Genomic DNA, 12,893 nt, shown 5'->3' with positions numbered 1-12,893 from the left:
GTCCATATAGCATGCACGATCGATTTTGTATTTCCACTCTTTCAATTTGCAAAGAAAGGAATCTGTTTAAATCTAACCCTAAAAGTTGTTTCAACCAGTCAAATCACGTTCGTATGTATTCCTCTTCTAGAACGTAACCAGACTTTATATCATTAGGTGTAGTATATCCTATAGGACACCAAATTGGGTCAGAGAGCGACCAACTTTGATCGACTAACTTTGTCAAATAAGCATCAAATCGGGGTCAAACAAAGCTAGCTAGATAACCAATGAGCTGGCCTTTACGGGAGTATCCGGAAACCCTGTATATGTCGCAAAATGTAGCTGCTAACCTGGGCTTTACGGCAGTATCCGGAAACCCTGTATATGTCGCAAAATGTAGCTGCTAACCTGGGCTTCACAGGAGTATCCGGAAACCCTGTATCTGTCGCAAAATGTAGCTGCTAACCTGGGCTTCACGGGAGTATCCGGAAACCCTGTATCTGTCGCAAAATGTAGCTGCTAACCTGGGCTTCACGGGAGTATCCGGAAACCCTGTATCTGTCGCAAAATGTAGCTGCTAAACTTGTGCGACAGCATGCCTTTTCCTTTTGGACAACAATTATAAGAATATTCAGAGTTATGAAAACTGGTTGTTTTGCAAATGTTGAACTTAAAATACGGCTAATACTGGAAAAGCTAAGTTCAACTATACAGTTAACGATATTCTTTCAGAAAAATTATATCATTTGTAAAATAATATGTAATATGAATGCAATGTCTCCTTCACGATTTGCCCAAATGTACCTGTGTGACTTCACACTAAACGTCATGTAGTTCGCTCATACTTCAAGATATCCGTCTGAATCTGCACATACACTGCTGCCATCTTGTGGACACCATCTGAATTACAACCAGAGTGATGGCTAGAAGTGGGACCTTTGTTGCATTTCAAAGATGGTGGTAGGAAAAAAATAAAGTATGTTTTTAATCAGATCTATTGAGTTATATCTTCCTACATTTAATTCACATTTCCACAAACTTCAAAGTGTTTCCTTTCAAATGGTACCAAGAATATGCATATCCTTGCTTCAGGGCCTGAGCTACAGGCAGTTAGATTTGGGGATGTCATTTTAGGCAAAAATTAAAGGGGGCTATCCCTAAGAAGTTAACCCTCTGCTGCTCCCTGTGGTGGGCGGGCTGTCGAGTCAACCCACATGTCTCCGGGCCAGGAGAGAGGGAACTAGAGAAACAATGAGCGAGGAGAGGGAACGCCTGCCTGGTATTCCCGACCCATTGATGTCAGTCTGAGTAGAGTTGAGCAGCATTCAAGTGGTTCCTTGCTGGAGTTTCCCCCTCTGCTGCGCTCTCAGGAAGAATATGGTTGTAAGTGCAATTTTGTATGGAGCATTTAATTAGAATGGCAGAGTAATTGGTGAAGCTGAGCTTCTGTCATGCTGCAGGAGATTCAGTACCTGATAATGTGGTGTGTTTCTCTGTCAATGTGAGTGTGTGCGTGTTTTCTTAATTAACATGCACAATCAGATACTGTGTATCTCCTTCCTGCAGCATGATATCAGCTCAGCTTCACCAATACTAAGTTTATCATTTTAAAAGGCTAATTGATCATTAGAAAATATTTTTGCAATTATGTTAGCACAGCTTAAAACTGTTGTGCTATTTAAAGAAGCAATAACATTTAAAAAATGGCCTTCTTAAGACTAGTTGAGTCTCTGGAGCATCTGCATTTGTGGATTCGATTACAGGCTCAAAATGGCCAGAAACAAAGAATCTTCTTCTGAAACTCATCAGTCTATTCTTGTTCTGAGAAATGAAGGCAATTCCATGCGAGAAATTGCCAAGAAACTGAAGATCTGGTACAACGCTGTGTACTACTCCCTTCATAGAACAGCGCAAACTGGTTCCCTGAGCCGCCTCTTCACTGTTGACGTTGAGACTGGTGTTTTGGGGGTACTATTTAATGAAGCTGCCAGTTGAGGACTTGTGAGGCGTCTGTTTCTCAAACTAGACACTAATGTACTTGTCCTCTTGCTCAGTTGTGCACCGGGGCCTCCCACTCTTTCTATTCTGGTTAGAGCCAGTTTGCGCTGTACTCTGGGCAAGACTTATGGAACAGAGAGAACAGTGGAGTGGAGAATGGCAGGGTTGTAATGGTGCCTGCATCCTGCGTCTCTCTCTTTCCCTCCATCCCGCTCTCCCTTCAGCTGTTCAGGCTCCAACTCTGGCTGCGTGAATGGAATTACAGGAAACCTCCCACCCACAATCCAAAAGGTACACCACACACACACACACACCGCGCACACACACACACCATGGAGGAAATAAACCCTGACTACCCTCCATCGCTGAAGCACATTTGTTTAAAATATGGTTTCTATGAGTCCCGCTTTACATGCAAGGCAAGTTATCCTAACTCAACAGAAAGCATCGCTAATGGATTTTAACAGCCAACTGCCAGCACTGTAGCATGATAAAGATCCTGACTGAAATGTAATACTGCTGGACTGGACACATGAACGTCTATGGCAGACAGCCATATGTAGGCTATATTACATATCCACATACATTTCTTACACAGATGTGTCCACATCATTCAAACAGACTGCATTCCAAATGGCACCCTATTCCCCACATATTACACTAATATTGATCAGAGCACTATGGACTCCGGTCAAAAGTAGTGCAATACATAGGGAATACGGTGCTATTTGGGACGCAGAGGAGCCTCTAACGGCAATTTTCATGCATACTTCACTGAATCATAAAGTAATATGCAAACAGCTTTTTACACAGCAGTAAAACCATCTGTTTTCCCAGATAAATAACAGGTCATTTTTTCTGTTCGGTGGGGTCTTATTTAGAAAAAAGGACATAAAATGAGCTGCAAATATCTCTCTACTCACCCACGACCATGAGAGTGAACTCGAAGCCTCTCTTGACGGACTTTCTGTACACTTGGTTTGGGAGATTGGCAAAGCCCACATAACCTTCCAGGAGCTTCTCTTGCTGTAGACAAAAACCAAACATGAATGCTTTTCTCAACTGTCCGGGCAGGTAACAAGGCTAAACTAAAGACTGGATATACTGTTGACTTCGCCACAGTAGCTGTGATATCACTGGCCTATAAAAAAAACAATTTCAAGTTAATGAATTGACAGGTACAGGGTATATCAAAAAACAGCAACATGTTAAGGCTGAGCGATATGGACAAAATATCATATCACAGTATTAAAAATTATAATTACGGTGTGACTATTATGTTTTTAAATAATAAAAGTTGAACATTTGCTGGTGACCCTACAGTGGCAACACATACACTAGCGGTCAAAAGTTTTAGAATGCCTACTCATTCAAGGGTTTTTCTTTATTTTACTATTTTCTAAATTGGAGAATAATAGCGAACACATCAAAACTATGAAATAACAGATATGGAATTATGTAGTAACCAAAAAAAACTAATCAAAATATATTTTACATTTGAGATTCTTCAAATAGCCACCCTTTGCCTTGACAGCTTTGCGTACTCTTGGCATTCTCTCAAACAGCTTCATGAGGTAGTCAACCTGGAATGCATTTCAATTAACAGGTGTGCCTTGTTAAAAGTTAATTTGTGGAATTTCTTTCCTTCTTAATGCATTTGAGCCAATCAGTTGTGTTGTGACAAGGTAGGAGTGGTATACAGAAGATAGCCCTATTTGGTAAAATACCAAGTCCATATTATGGCAAGAACAGCTCAAATAAGCAAAGAAAAACGACAGTCCATCATTACTTTAATACATGAAGGTCAGTCAATCCAGAACATTTCAACAACCTTGAATGTTTCTTCAAGTGTAGTCGCAAAAAAAATCATCAAGCGCTATGATGAAACTGGCTCTCATGAGGACCGCCACATGAATGGAAGACTCAGAGTTACCTCTGCTGCAGAAGATATGTTCATTAGAGATACATACCTCAGAAATTTCAGCCCAAATAAATGCCTCAGAGTTCAAGTAAAAGACACATCTCAACATCAACTGTTCAGAGGAGACTGTGTGAATCAGGCCTTCATTGTCCAATTGCTGCAAAGAAACCACTACTACAGGACACCAATAAGAGACTTGCTTGCGCCAAGAAACACGAGCGATGGACATTAGACCGGTGGAAATCTGTCCTCAGGTCTGGAATCCAAATTGGAGATTTTTGGTTCCAACCGCTGTGTCTTTGTGAGAGGTGGGTGAACAGATGATCTCTACATGTGTATTTCCCACCGTAAAGCATGGAGGAAGTGGTGTGATGGTGCTTTGCTGGTGACACGGTCTGTGATTCATTAAGAATTCAAGGCACACTTAACCAGCATGGCTACCACAGCATTCTGTAGCGATTCACCATCCCATTTGGTGTGGACTTAGTGGGACTATCATTTGTTTTTCAACAGGACAATGACCCAACACACCTCCAGGATGTGTAAGGGCTACTTGACCAAGGAGGAGAGTGATGGAGTGCTCAGATGACCTGGCCTCCACAATCACCCGACCTCAACCAAATTGAGATGGTTTGGGATGAGTCGGACTGCAGAGTGAAGGAAAAGCTGCCAACAAGGGCTCAGCGTATGTGGGAACTCCTTCAAGACTGTTGGAAAGCCATTCCAGGTGAAGCTGGTTGAGAGAATGCCAAGAGTGTGCAAAGCTGTCAAAGACAAAGGGTGGCTATTTAAAGAATCTCAAATATATTTTGATTTGTAGCATGGTTACTACATGATTCCATGTATTATTTCATAGTTTTGATGTCTTCACTATTATTCTACAATGTAGAAAATAGTACAAATAAAACCCCTTAAATGAGTAGGTGTCCTAAAACTTCTGACCAGTAGTGTACATTCTAACTGATTTCAATGGGTCTTTCTCCATTCTGATTGTTTTATGCTGTTCAATTCAACCAAAAATAATGTTTAGCATTTATCCATTTCCTGCACTCATTTGAGATCATTTCCACACTGCCAGGTAGGGCTGCACGTTACGGGCAAACAATCTAGGCCTTATTTTTAACCAAATGTGGCAATTGCGATTTGACTTGCAATTTAGAGCAAAACACTTGGGTGAACTGTTGGAATAATGGAAATAGAATGATTATTCTAATTCTATAGTTAGAATATAATAGTGGGCACTTTGAATACAGTGTTTTTTAACATGACAACGAATGAAAATCCCCGGGGGAAGTTATTGTGGCAAGGTAGGAAACAAAGTGTTAAGTGTTTCCTAGGGGATCTATAATCTTTGACTACATTGAATGTTCTCTCTTAGCTACTTCATCTAGCTAGCTAACATACTCATGCTTTGCATATTCCTCTTTGATTTAGAAGATACTGTTGCACAAACATGCTGATTTAGGTCTACGGTATTACCAGGCTGTAGAGCAAGTTACGTTTGCTATTACTCAGTACGCTAGCTAGCGATTAGCAGCTAACAAGTTTAGGCCCAACTTGCTAAGACCAACTAGCTGTTTGCAGATGTAAGAAACAAACTAATAGTGTAATTATAGAACGCTAGTGGATTTATATTAAGTAAAGTGAAAACAGCATCGCTGTGATCAACATTGTTGTATTGACCATGCAGATTGAACTTAAGTGTATCGTGGTTGACGAACAACAAATGCGCTCCTGGAGTGACAGAGCGCAGGGCTAGGTCTGTGTGGAAAGCAGCATGAGAGAGACAGAGAGAGAGAGAAGAAAAAAGCTTTGACTATGTACAGACTCAGTGAGCATAACCTTGCTATTGAGAAAGGCCGCCATAGCCTGTCTTCTCTTGAGAGCTAGATCTGCCTATGTGCACACTGCCCACAAAATGAGGTGGAAACTGAGCTGCACTTCCTAACCTCCTGCCAAATGTATGACCATATTAGAGGAACATATTTCCCTCAGATTACACAGATCCGCAAAGAATTCGAAAACAAACCCGAATTTTGATAAACTCCCATATCTACTGGGTGAAATATCACAGTGTGCCACCACAGCATCAAGAAAAGGTCAACCAGTGAAAAACAAACACAACCTATATTTATGCTTATTTATTTTCCCTTTTGTACTTTAACCATTTGTACATCATTACAACACTATATATAGACATAATGACATTTGTAATGTCTTTATTCTTTAGGAACATCTGTCAGTGTAATGTTTACTGTTCATTCTTATTGTTTATTTCACTTTTGTATATGATCTACCTCACTTGCTTTGGCAATGTTAATATATGTTTCCCATGACAATAAAGCCCCTTGAATTGAGATGACTCAAGTAGCCGAGTAACCTATAAAAATGAATGTTACACACGGCGCATCACATTTAACAAACCAAACATTCAAATACCGTTATAGAAGGTAAATTATAAACCCAATCCTGTCTGTGCATCAATACCGGTATATAGTCAAACACGGTATACCGCCCAGCCTTACAACATGGACCCAATCATTTCTTAGATAATTGATTGAATTCATATGCCCAATCTAACATTCTCATCTCCTAACATCATCAAATAAGTACATATTATAGCCTAAAGGTATGGTACAGTGGAGTGACGCTAGGCCATCAGTCTCAATAATACTTACAGCTTAGTTGGAGAGTGCAGATCAGGATGGTTGATAGTGGGGTGGTGGTGGAAGAGAGGAGATGCAGAATGATTCACAGTCCACGGTACACAGGACGAGCACCACACCATAAAGGAAAGAAATGAGAAATACAGTCAAATCAGCTAACACAGACAAATGAGTCCACCATTCATCATGTGTCAGAATAACACATTCATGCCTGCCTGCAGATAAAAGCCCAGAAGGACTAACTCACTTTGACATCGTTTCAATGTGCAAGTGCCATCATGACCAATAAATATCCCTACTCATTTAGTAGTCAGAAAGGCATAGCTTCTGAGGTACAGTTTAACTTACTTGTGTAATTTCTAGCCTAACTTCTAGCCTTTACTGATAGGTCTTGCTATTATATTTTTCCTATAGCACTCAATCAGATAAGATGATTGGTGGTAGTGGTATGCATACTTTGTTTGCTTGGTTAATGCTAGTTCCTGCATCTTTCACCAAAAATTCAATTCGATCCGCCACAGGTATGAAAAAGTATTTTCTTACTCAGTTTCTTCATTCTATTTGAAGGGATTTTACCTGTTTTATAGGGCTAGGTTATTTGTCGTCAAATCCATGCATAAACGTCTCAGATATCCTTTTGTGTGTGTGTGTATGTATATAGCTCTCTGAGGGTGAAGAACACAGAGATGGATCAAGATTTACGAGCAGTCTAGTCTGGAACGGGGTTGTAGCCTCAGCTTCTTTTACAGCTCTCTGGCTGCCAGTAAAGTGACATGAAAGCTCACCCAAAATGAGTCTTTCCCTAAATAGGATAGCAGCCATTACTGAAGAGGAGTGTGGAGTCAGCAGCCAAACAATTTCCTCAGTTAGGAGGAGAACAATCATGTACTTGCCAACTGTAATGACAAACAAGTTAGGCTAAAGCAATAAGACAGAAAATTATACTTATAATTCTGCAAATCAACCTACCTAGCATTCAAATTGCCTAATCCTCACTCCTACAACTCACTTGAGCTTCAGTTTGAGGAGTTACAACTAACTCAAACTTCCTACAGTATTTTAGATCTGTATAGGAGAGCTGTCATTGGTTTATCCAGGAGTTTAGAGGTGTTGATACATCATTTCAGAGACTGATGTGAAAATGAAATCCTATTGGCTACAAGCCCATAAACGTGTAAAGCACAACTCATAGCAGGAGGCTGTTCCTTCCAGCAGCTTCAGATAGACAGTTTTTCAGCTCATTGGCTATTAACGAACCACTTCCACAGAGGATCTGCCCCACCTAGCCTACACTCCAGCTCATCGTCTTTGAGGGTTTCAATGTTCAAATGCCAGGTGTGTGTGTGTGTGTGTGTAGGAAGGGGGGAGGTGTAGAAGTAGACAGATGTAGCATGCATCACCGCTCAAGCCACTTCCTCCTGATGTTATGTGTCTGTCAGTCTGCTCTGGAGCAGAAGCATCTGTCACGTACACAGTTGACTGTCAGTGGTGCCTGTCGCTGATCAAACACTTCATGGCAACCACAGCACATAGCTGAGACAGCAGCATCATGATCATACTGCTGATCTCTTAGCTAGCTCCCACTGAGGAGAGAAACATTTGATGTGCACTTCAGAGCCTTCCCTACTTTTCCACTAGTCCAAGGGTAAGGTCATAAAAGTTAACATCAGCTTATGAAAAAAGAAAAAGTGAAACATATGCTACATCTACTGCAACTTCCTGACTTATAGCAGGCATAAGCGGCTTGTTGAAATTTACTTAAGTCAGTCAAGTATTTTTCAAGGCAACACCCATGACATATTTCTAATACCATTGTCAAGGTTGGAGAGAGGGCCCAGCGTGGTGGACATCTGTGTCTTGGATGTTCACCTCAACCTTTACACAGTGGCTTTAACAAAGGCCACTACATACCTCCAGGAAAGCAGCTTTGCTTCCTCCTTTAGGCCCTACCACCATTCTTTGCCAATGCTTTTCAATGCATCGATACAGTAGGTGTCCGCTCTCATTGCTACATGCTCCCTTCAAGCAGGGTAGATGTGTTATTCTTCTTTGCTGGTGTTTGGTAAACTGCCAGAAAAGAAGTGGTGGGATTGAGGCTAGTCTGCCACAGAGAGCCCGAGGTTAGAAAGAGGAGTGTTCAGCTAACCCTAGAGCAAGGCCTAGCACAGTACACTGATGTAGTCTTGCAAATACTAGAGGAGGATACACGGTAGAGAATGTTGCTCTACTTCGGAAAGTCTGACCCCTCCCACGACCTTTCTTCATTTTCCCAGATCGTTCTTCACCAGACTAATAGTTTTGCAAACCTCTCCATCAGAGTCTGTCTGTGTCTGCCACACATGCTTTAGTGTCATAATCACAGTCACTTTGTATTGCTAAACTGTAATTTAGGAATAATGTTAAGTCTGTGTGAGTAAAACAGTCCTGAGAGTGAGGTGAATAACAAGCAGTGGTCTACATGGAAAGCTGATCGACTCTCCCTTCACTACATACCTGCGTACCCAGTTCATTGAAGGCCAAATTCCAATTCTCTCCCAATGAGTGTCTACCGTATTTCACACACCAATCCAATGATTTTAAATCGTTGAAGGGGAGTGAACAAATAAACTACACCAAGATGGGGAATAATCCAAAATGGGACTTTTATGGGCACCTAAACAAACTCTGCCAAGGCTATGGGCTGTCTGTGTCATCACAGACATCCTGGCATTCCCAGGCCACACCATCTGACACACAAAAAGTTAGTAACAATAATGGAGAGACAGCAATTGTTCAATAACAATTGAGAGAGAAGGTGGAAAACAATGTATTTACTCAAACTAAAGTAATAACATTGCATGCATTCCATAGGTACTAGAGAAAACATTCACATGGTCTGTCAGTAGGTAGACTGTTGGGTTTGAATGGCTAGGGTGAGGATCTATGCCGGTCTCTATACTCACAGCAAACCATTTCATGACAGATTCTACAGCTACAGGTCAGAGGAATAACTGACAGGCAGAGTAACTCAGTAAGAGCATCCGCCATACATTTACAACATTATTACCACAGTATTAATCCAGTCTCATGTGAACCAATACAGGACATAGTATTCTAAAGGAGATATTGCAGTCCTCCCACTCCAAGTAAAACATAGTTGATGCTGATAGATGACAGTTTTTGATTGACATTTTGACAGACAAACGAATGATGACGTAACTTGCTTGGTGTTTTTGAGGAAGTTTTGGTTCATAACAACTTGGCTCCAGGTTTCCCCCGCATTGACTTTACCATTGATTCAATCCACTTTAATTAACTAATGAGTAGTTATGTGATCAACACTGCCAGTTTCTGACATCAAACTAAGCAAGCTACGTTGACTTTTTGGAATAGCAGGCATTCACAGCTTAGCAAGTGACGTCAACTATTCCATTACAACCTAGCTTGCTAGCTAGTAGTAAAGGTTTTTATAACGCAATTGTTCTCTGCGCTAGTAGTTAACTAGCTAGAAACGTAACTATTTATGATGCGCGTTTGTTGGGTTTTCCAACTTATCACAACTGGCATCTGACGAAGTAACTAAACTCATTTGACATTCTTCACACAGCATATTATTTGGCCAGTAATGAACTTCTCTGACTGTATCTCAACATGTTAACGATAGGTAGCTCATGTTAGCTATCGTTTGCTGGTACTGTACTAGCCGACTGTGTGCCAGGTAACAAAGCCACTCAGTCGGAAAAAAACTAAGGAAATGCCAAAGTAACGTTACTCGCGGTCATTCTCGAGCGGTGTGTAAATGTATTTCAATGAGCCAACTAACTATCGTTTTTCTAGCTAGTTAACTTGTTAGCTAATTCTGACAAAGTTCTTTAGTAACAACTTCGAGGACGCAAATAAACGATGGCAAAAGTTCCCGAATGAATCAAAACGGACAGAGTAAGAGAACTCACCCATAATATTGCCGTTCCGATGCACCTCATTAACCGATCTTGCACCGTTCGACATTCCCTTTCACGTACTCACAGGAGAACACAAAACTGTAAAGGTCGTATCCAACTTATTTCGCGTAATGTCAAAAATGTCCACTGTCTGCTGCATGTGGTGGAGACATAGAAATAGATAGAGGACTCTAGTCCCCAAAATACTTTATGGCGAACTACACGCAAGTGTCTTGTCGCCGCCAACTGGACAAGGGTGAAAATAAATCACAAAATGCAACTAAATTCCATACAGGGAAGGGGAAAATAACATAAATCCACACAAACTACAAAATAAAATATATTCCGACTCAAATCAAATGTTATTGGTTGCATACACATATTTATCAGGTTTTATTGCTTGTGTTCCTAGCTCCAACAGTGCAGTAATATCGAACAATATACAACAATAAGCACAAATCTAAGAGGACCAGCAATAAGTCCGAAGTTTGTATATATATATATATATATATATATATATATATATATACACACACACACACACACACACACACACACACTACAGTTCAAAAGTTTGGGGTCCACTTAGAAATGTCCTTGTTTTTGAAAGAAAATCCATTTTTTTGTGCATTAAAAAAAATCTAATTGATCAGAAATACAAAAGGCCAGCAGCCAGTTGACGACTTGTGAGGCGTCTGTTTCTCAAACTAGACACTCTAATGTACTTGTCCTCTTGCTCAGTTGTGCACCAGGGCCTGCCACTCCTCTTGCTATTCTGGTTAGAGACAGTTTGTTCTGTGAAGGGAGCAGTACACAGCGTTGTATGAGATCTTCAGTTTCTTAGCAATTTCTCACATAGCCCTTATTTCTCAGAACAAGAATAGACTGACGAGTTTCAAAAGAAAGTTATTTGTTTCTGGACATTTTGAGCCTGTAATTGAACACACAAATGCTGACGTTCCAGATACTCAACTAGTCTTAAGAAGGCCAGTTTTATTACATATTTAATCAGCACAACAGTTTTCAACTGTGCTAACATAACTGCAAAAGGGTTTTCTAATGATCAATTAGCCTTTTGAAATGATAAACTTGGATTAGCTAACACAACGTACCATTGGAACACAGGAGTGATGGTCGCTAATATGGGCCTCTGTACACCTATATAGATATTCCATTAAAAATCTGCCGTTTCCAGACACAATAGTCATTTACAACATTAACAATGTCTACACTGTATTCCTGATCAATTTTATGTTTTTTTAATTGACAGAAAATGTGCTTTTCTTTCAAAAACAAGGACACGGTCGTGTATATGTATATACACTGCTCAAAAAAATAAAGGGAACACTTAAACAACACAATGTAACTCCAAGTCAATCACACTTCTGTGAAATCAAACTGTCCAATTAGGAAGCAACACTGATTGACAATAAATTTCCATTGCTGTTGTGCAAATGGAATAGACAAAAGGTGGAAATTATAGGCAATTAGCAAGACACCCCCAAAAGAAGGAGTGATTCTGCAGGTGGTGACCACAGACAACTTCTCAGTTCCTATGCTTCCTGGCTGATGTTTTGGTCACTTTTGAATGCTGGCGGTGCTCTCACTGTAGTGGTAGCATGAGACGGAGTCTACAACCCACACAAGTGGCTCAGGTAGTGCAGTTCATCCAGGATGGCACATCAATGCGAGCTGTGGCAAAAAGGTTTGCTGTGTCTGTCAGCGTAGTGTCCAGAGCTTGGAGGCGCTACCAGGAGACAGGCCAGTACATCAGGAGACGTGGAGGAGGCCGTAGGAGGGCAACAACCCAGCAGCAGGACCGCTACCTCCGCCTTTGTGCCAGGAGGTGCACTGCCAGAGCCCTGCAAAATGACCTCCAGCAGGCCACAAATGTGCATGTGTCAGCATATGGTCTATGAGTTACATTGTGTTGTTTAAGTGTTCCCTTTATTTTTTTGAGCAGTGTATATATACAGTGGGGCAAAAAAGTATTTAGTCAGCCACCAATTGTGCAAGTTCTCCCACTTAAGAAGATGAGAGAGGCCTGTAATTTTCATCATAGGTACACTTCAACTATGACAGACAAAATTAGAAAAAAAATCCAGAAAATCACATTGTAGCATTTTTAATTAATTAATTTGCAAATTATGGTGGAAAATAAGTATTTGGTCACCTACAAACAAGCAAGATTTCTGGCTCTCACAGACCTGTAACTTATTCTTTAAGAGGCTCCTCTGTCCTCCACTCGTTACCTGTATTAATGGCACCTGTTTGAACTTGTTATCAGTATAAAAGACACCTGTCCACAACCTCAAACAGTCACACTCCAAACTCCACTATGGCCAAGACCAAAGAGCTGTCAAAGGACACCAGAAACAAAACGCCTGAAGGTACCACGTTCATCTG

General features: G+C 40.8%; 1 protein-coding gene across 3 annotated transcripts in view; it reads right to left on the bottom strand.

Annotated features, from left to right (window-relative positions):
• Positions 1-10,706, bottom strand: part of LOC129820067 (septin-7) — a 50,748-nt gene extending 40,042 nt beyond the window's left edge. Inside the window, exons 1-3 of one of the 3 annotated variants that reach the window (XM_055876901.1) lie at positions 10,500-10,706; positions 9,951-9,952; positions 2,904-3,006 (exon numbers count right to left, since the gene is read on the bottom strand). In XM_055876901.1, coding sequence (XP_055732876.1) covers positions 2,904-3,006; positions 9,951-9,952; positions 10,500-10,554 — 160 coding nt within the window. In that variant the 5' untranslated portion in view covers positions 10,555-10,706. Of the gene's footprint in view, positions 1-2,903; positions 3,007-6,579; positions 6,673-9,950; positions 9,953-10,499 lie in introns of those variants that run through there. The other 2 variants (XM_055876899.1, XM_055876900.1) reach the window with 2 other exon arrangements.
• Positions 10,707-12,893: the final 2,187 nt, after the last annotated feature.

Source organism: Salvelinus fontinalis, chromosome 22 (assembly GCF_029448725.1).
Source record: "Salvelinus fontinalis isolate EN_2023a chromosome 22, ASM2944872v1, whole genome shotgun sequence".
NCBI classification, from domain to species: domain Eukaryota; kingdom Metazoa; phylum Chordata; class Actinopteri; order Salmoniformes; family Salmonidae; genus Salvelinus; species Salvelinus fontinalis.
The sequence above is the reverse complement of the archived record's forward strand: the minus strand, read 5'-3'. Positions and strand labels throughout refer to the sequence as shown.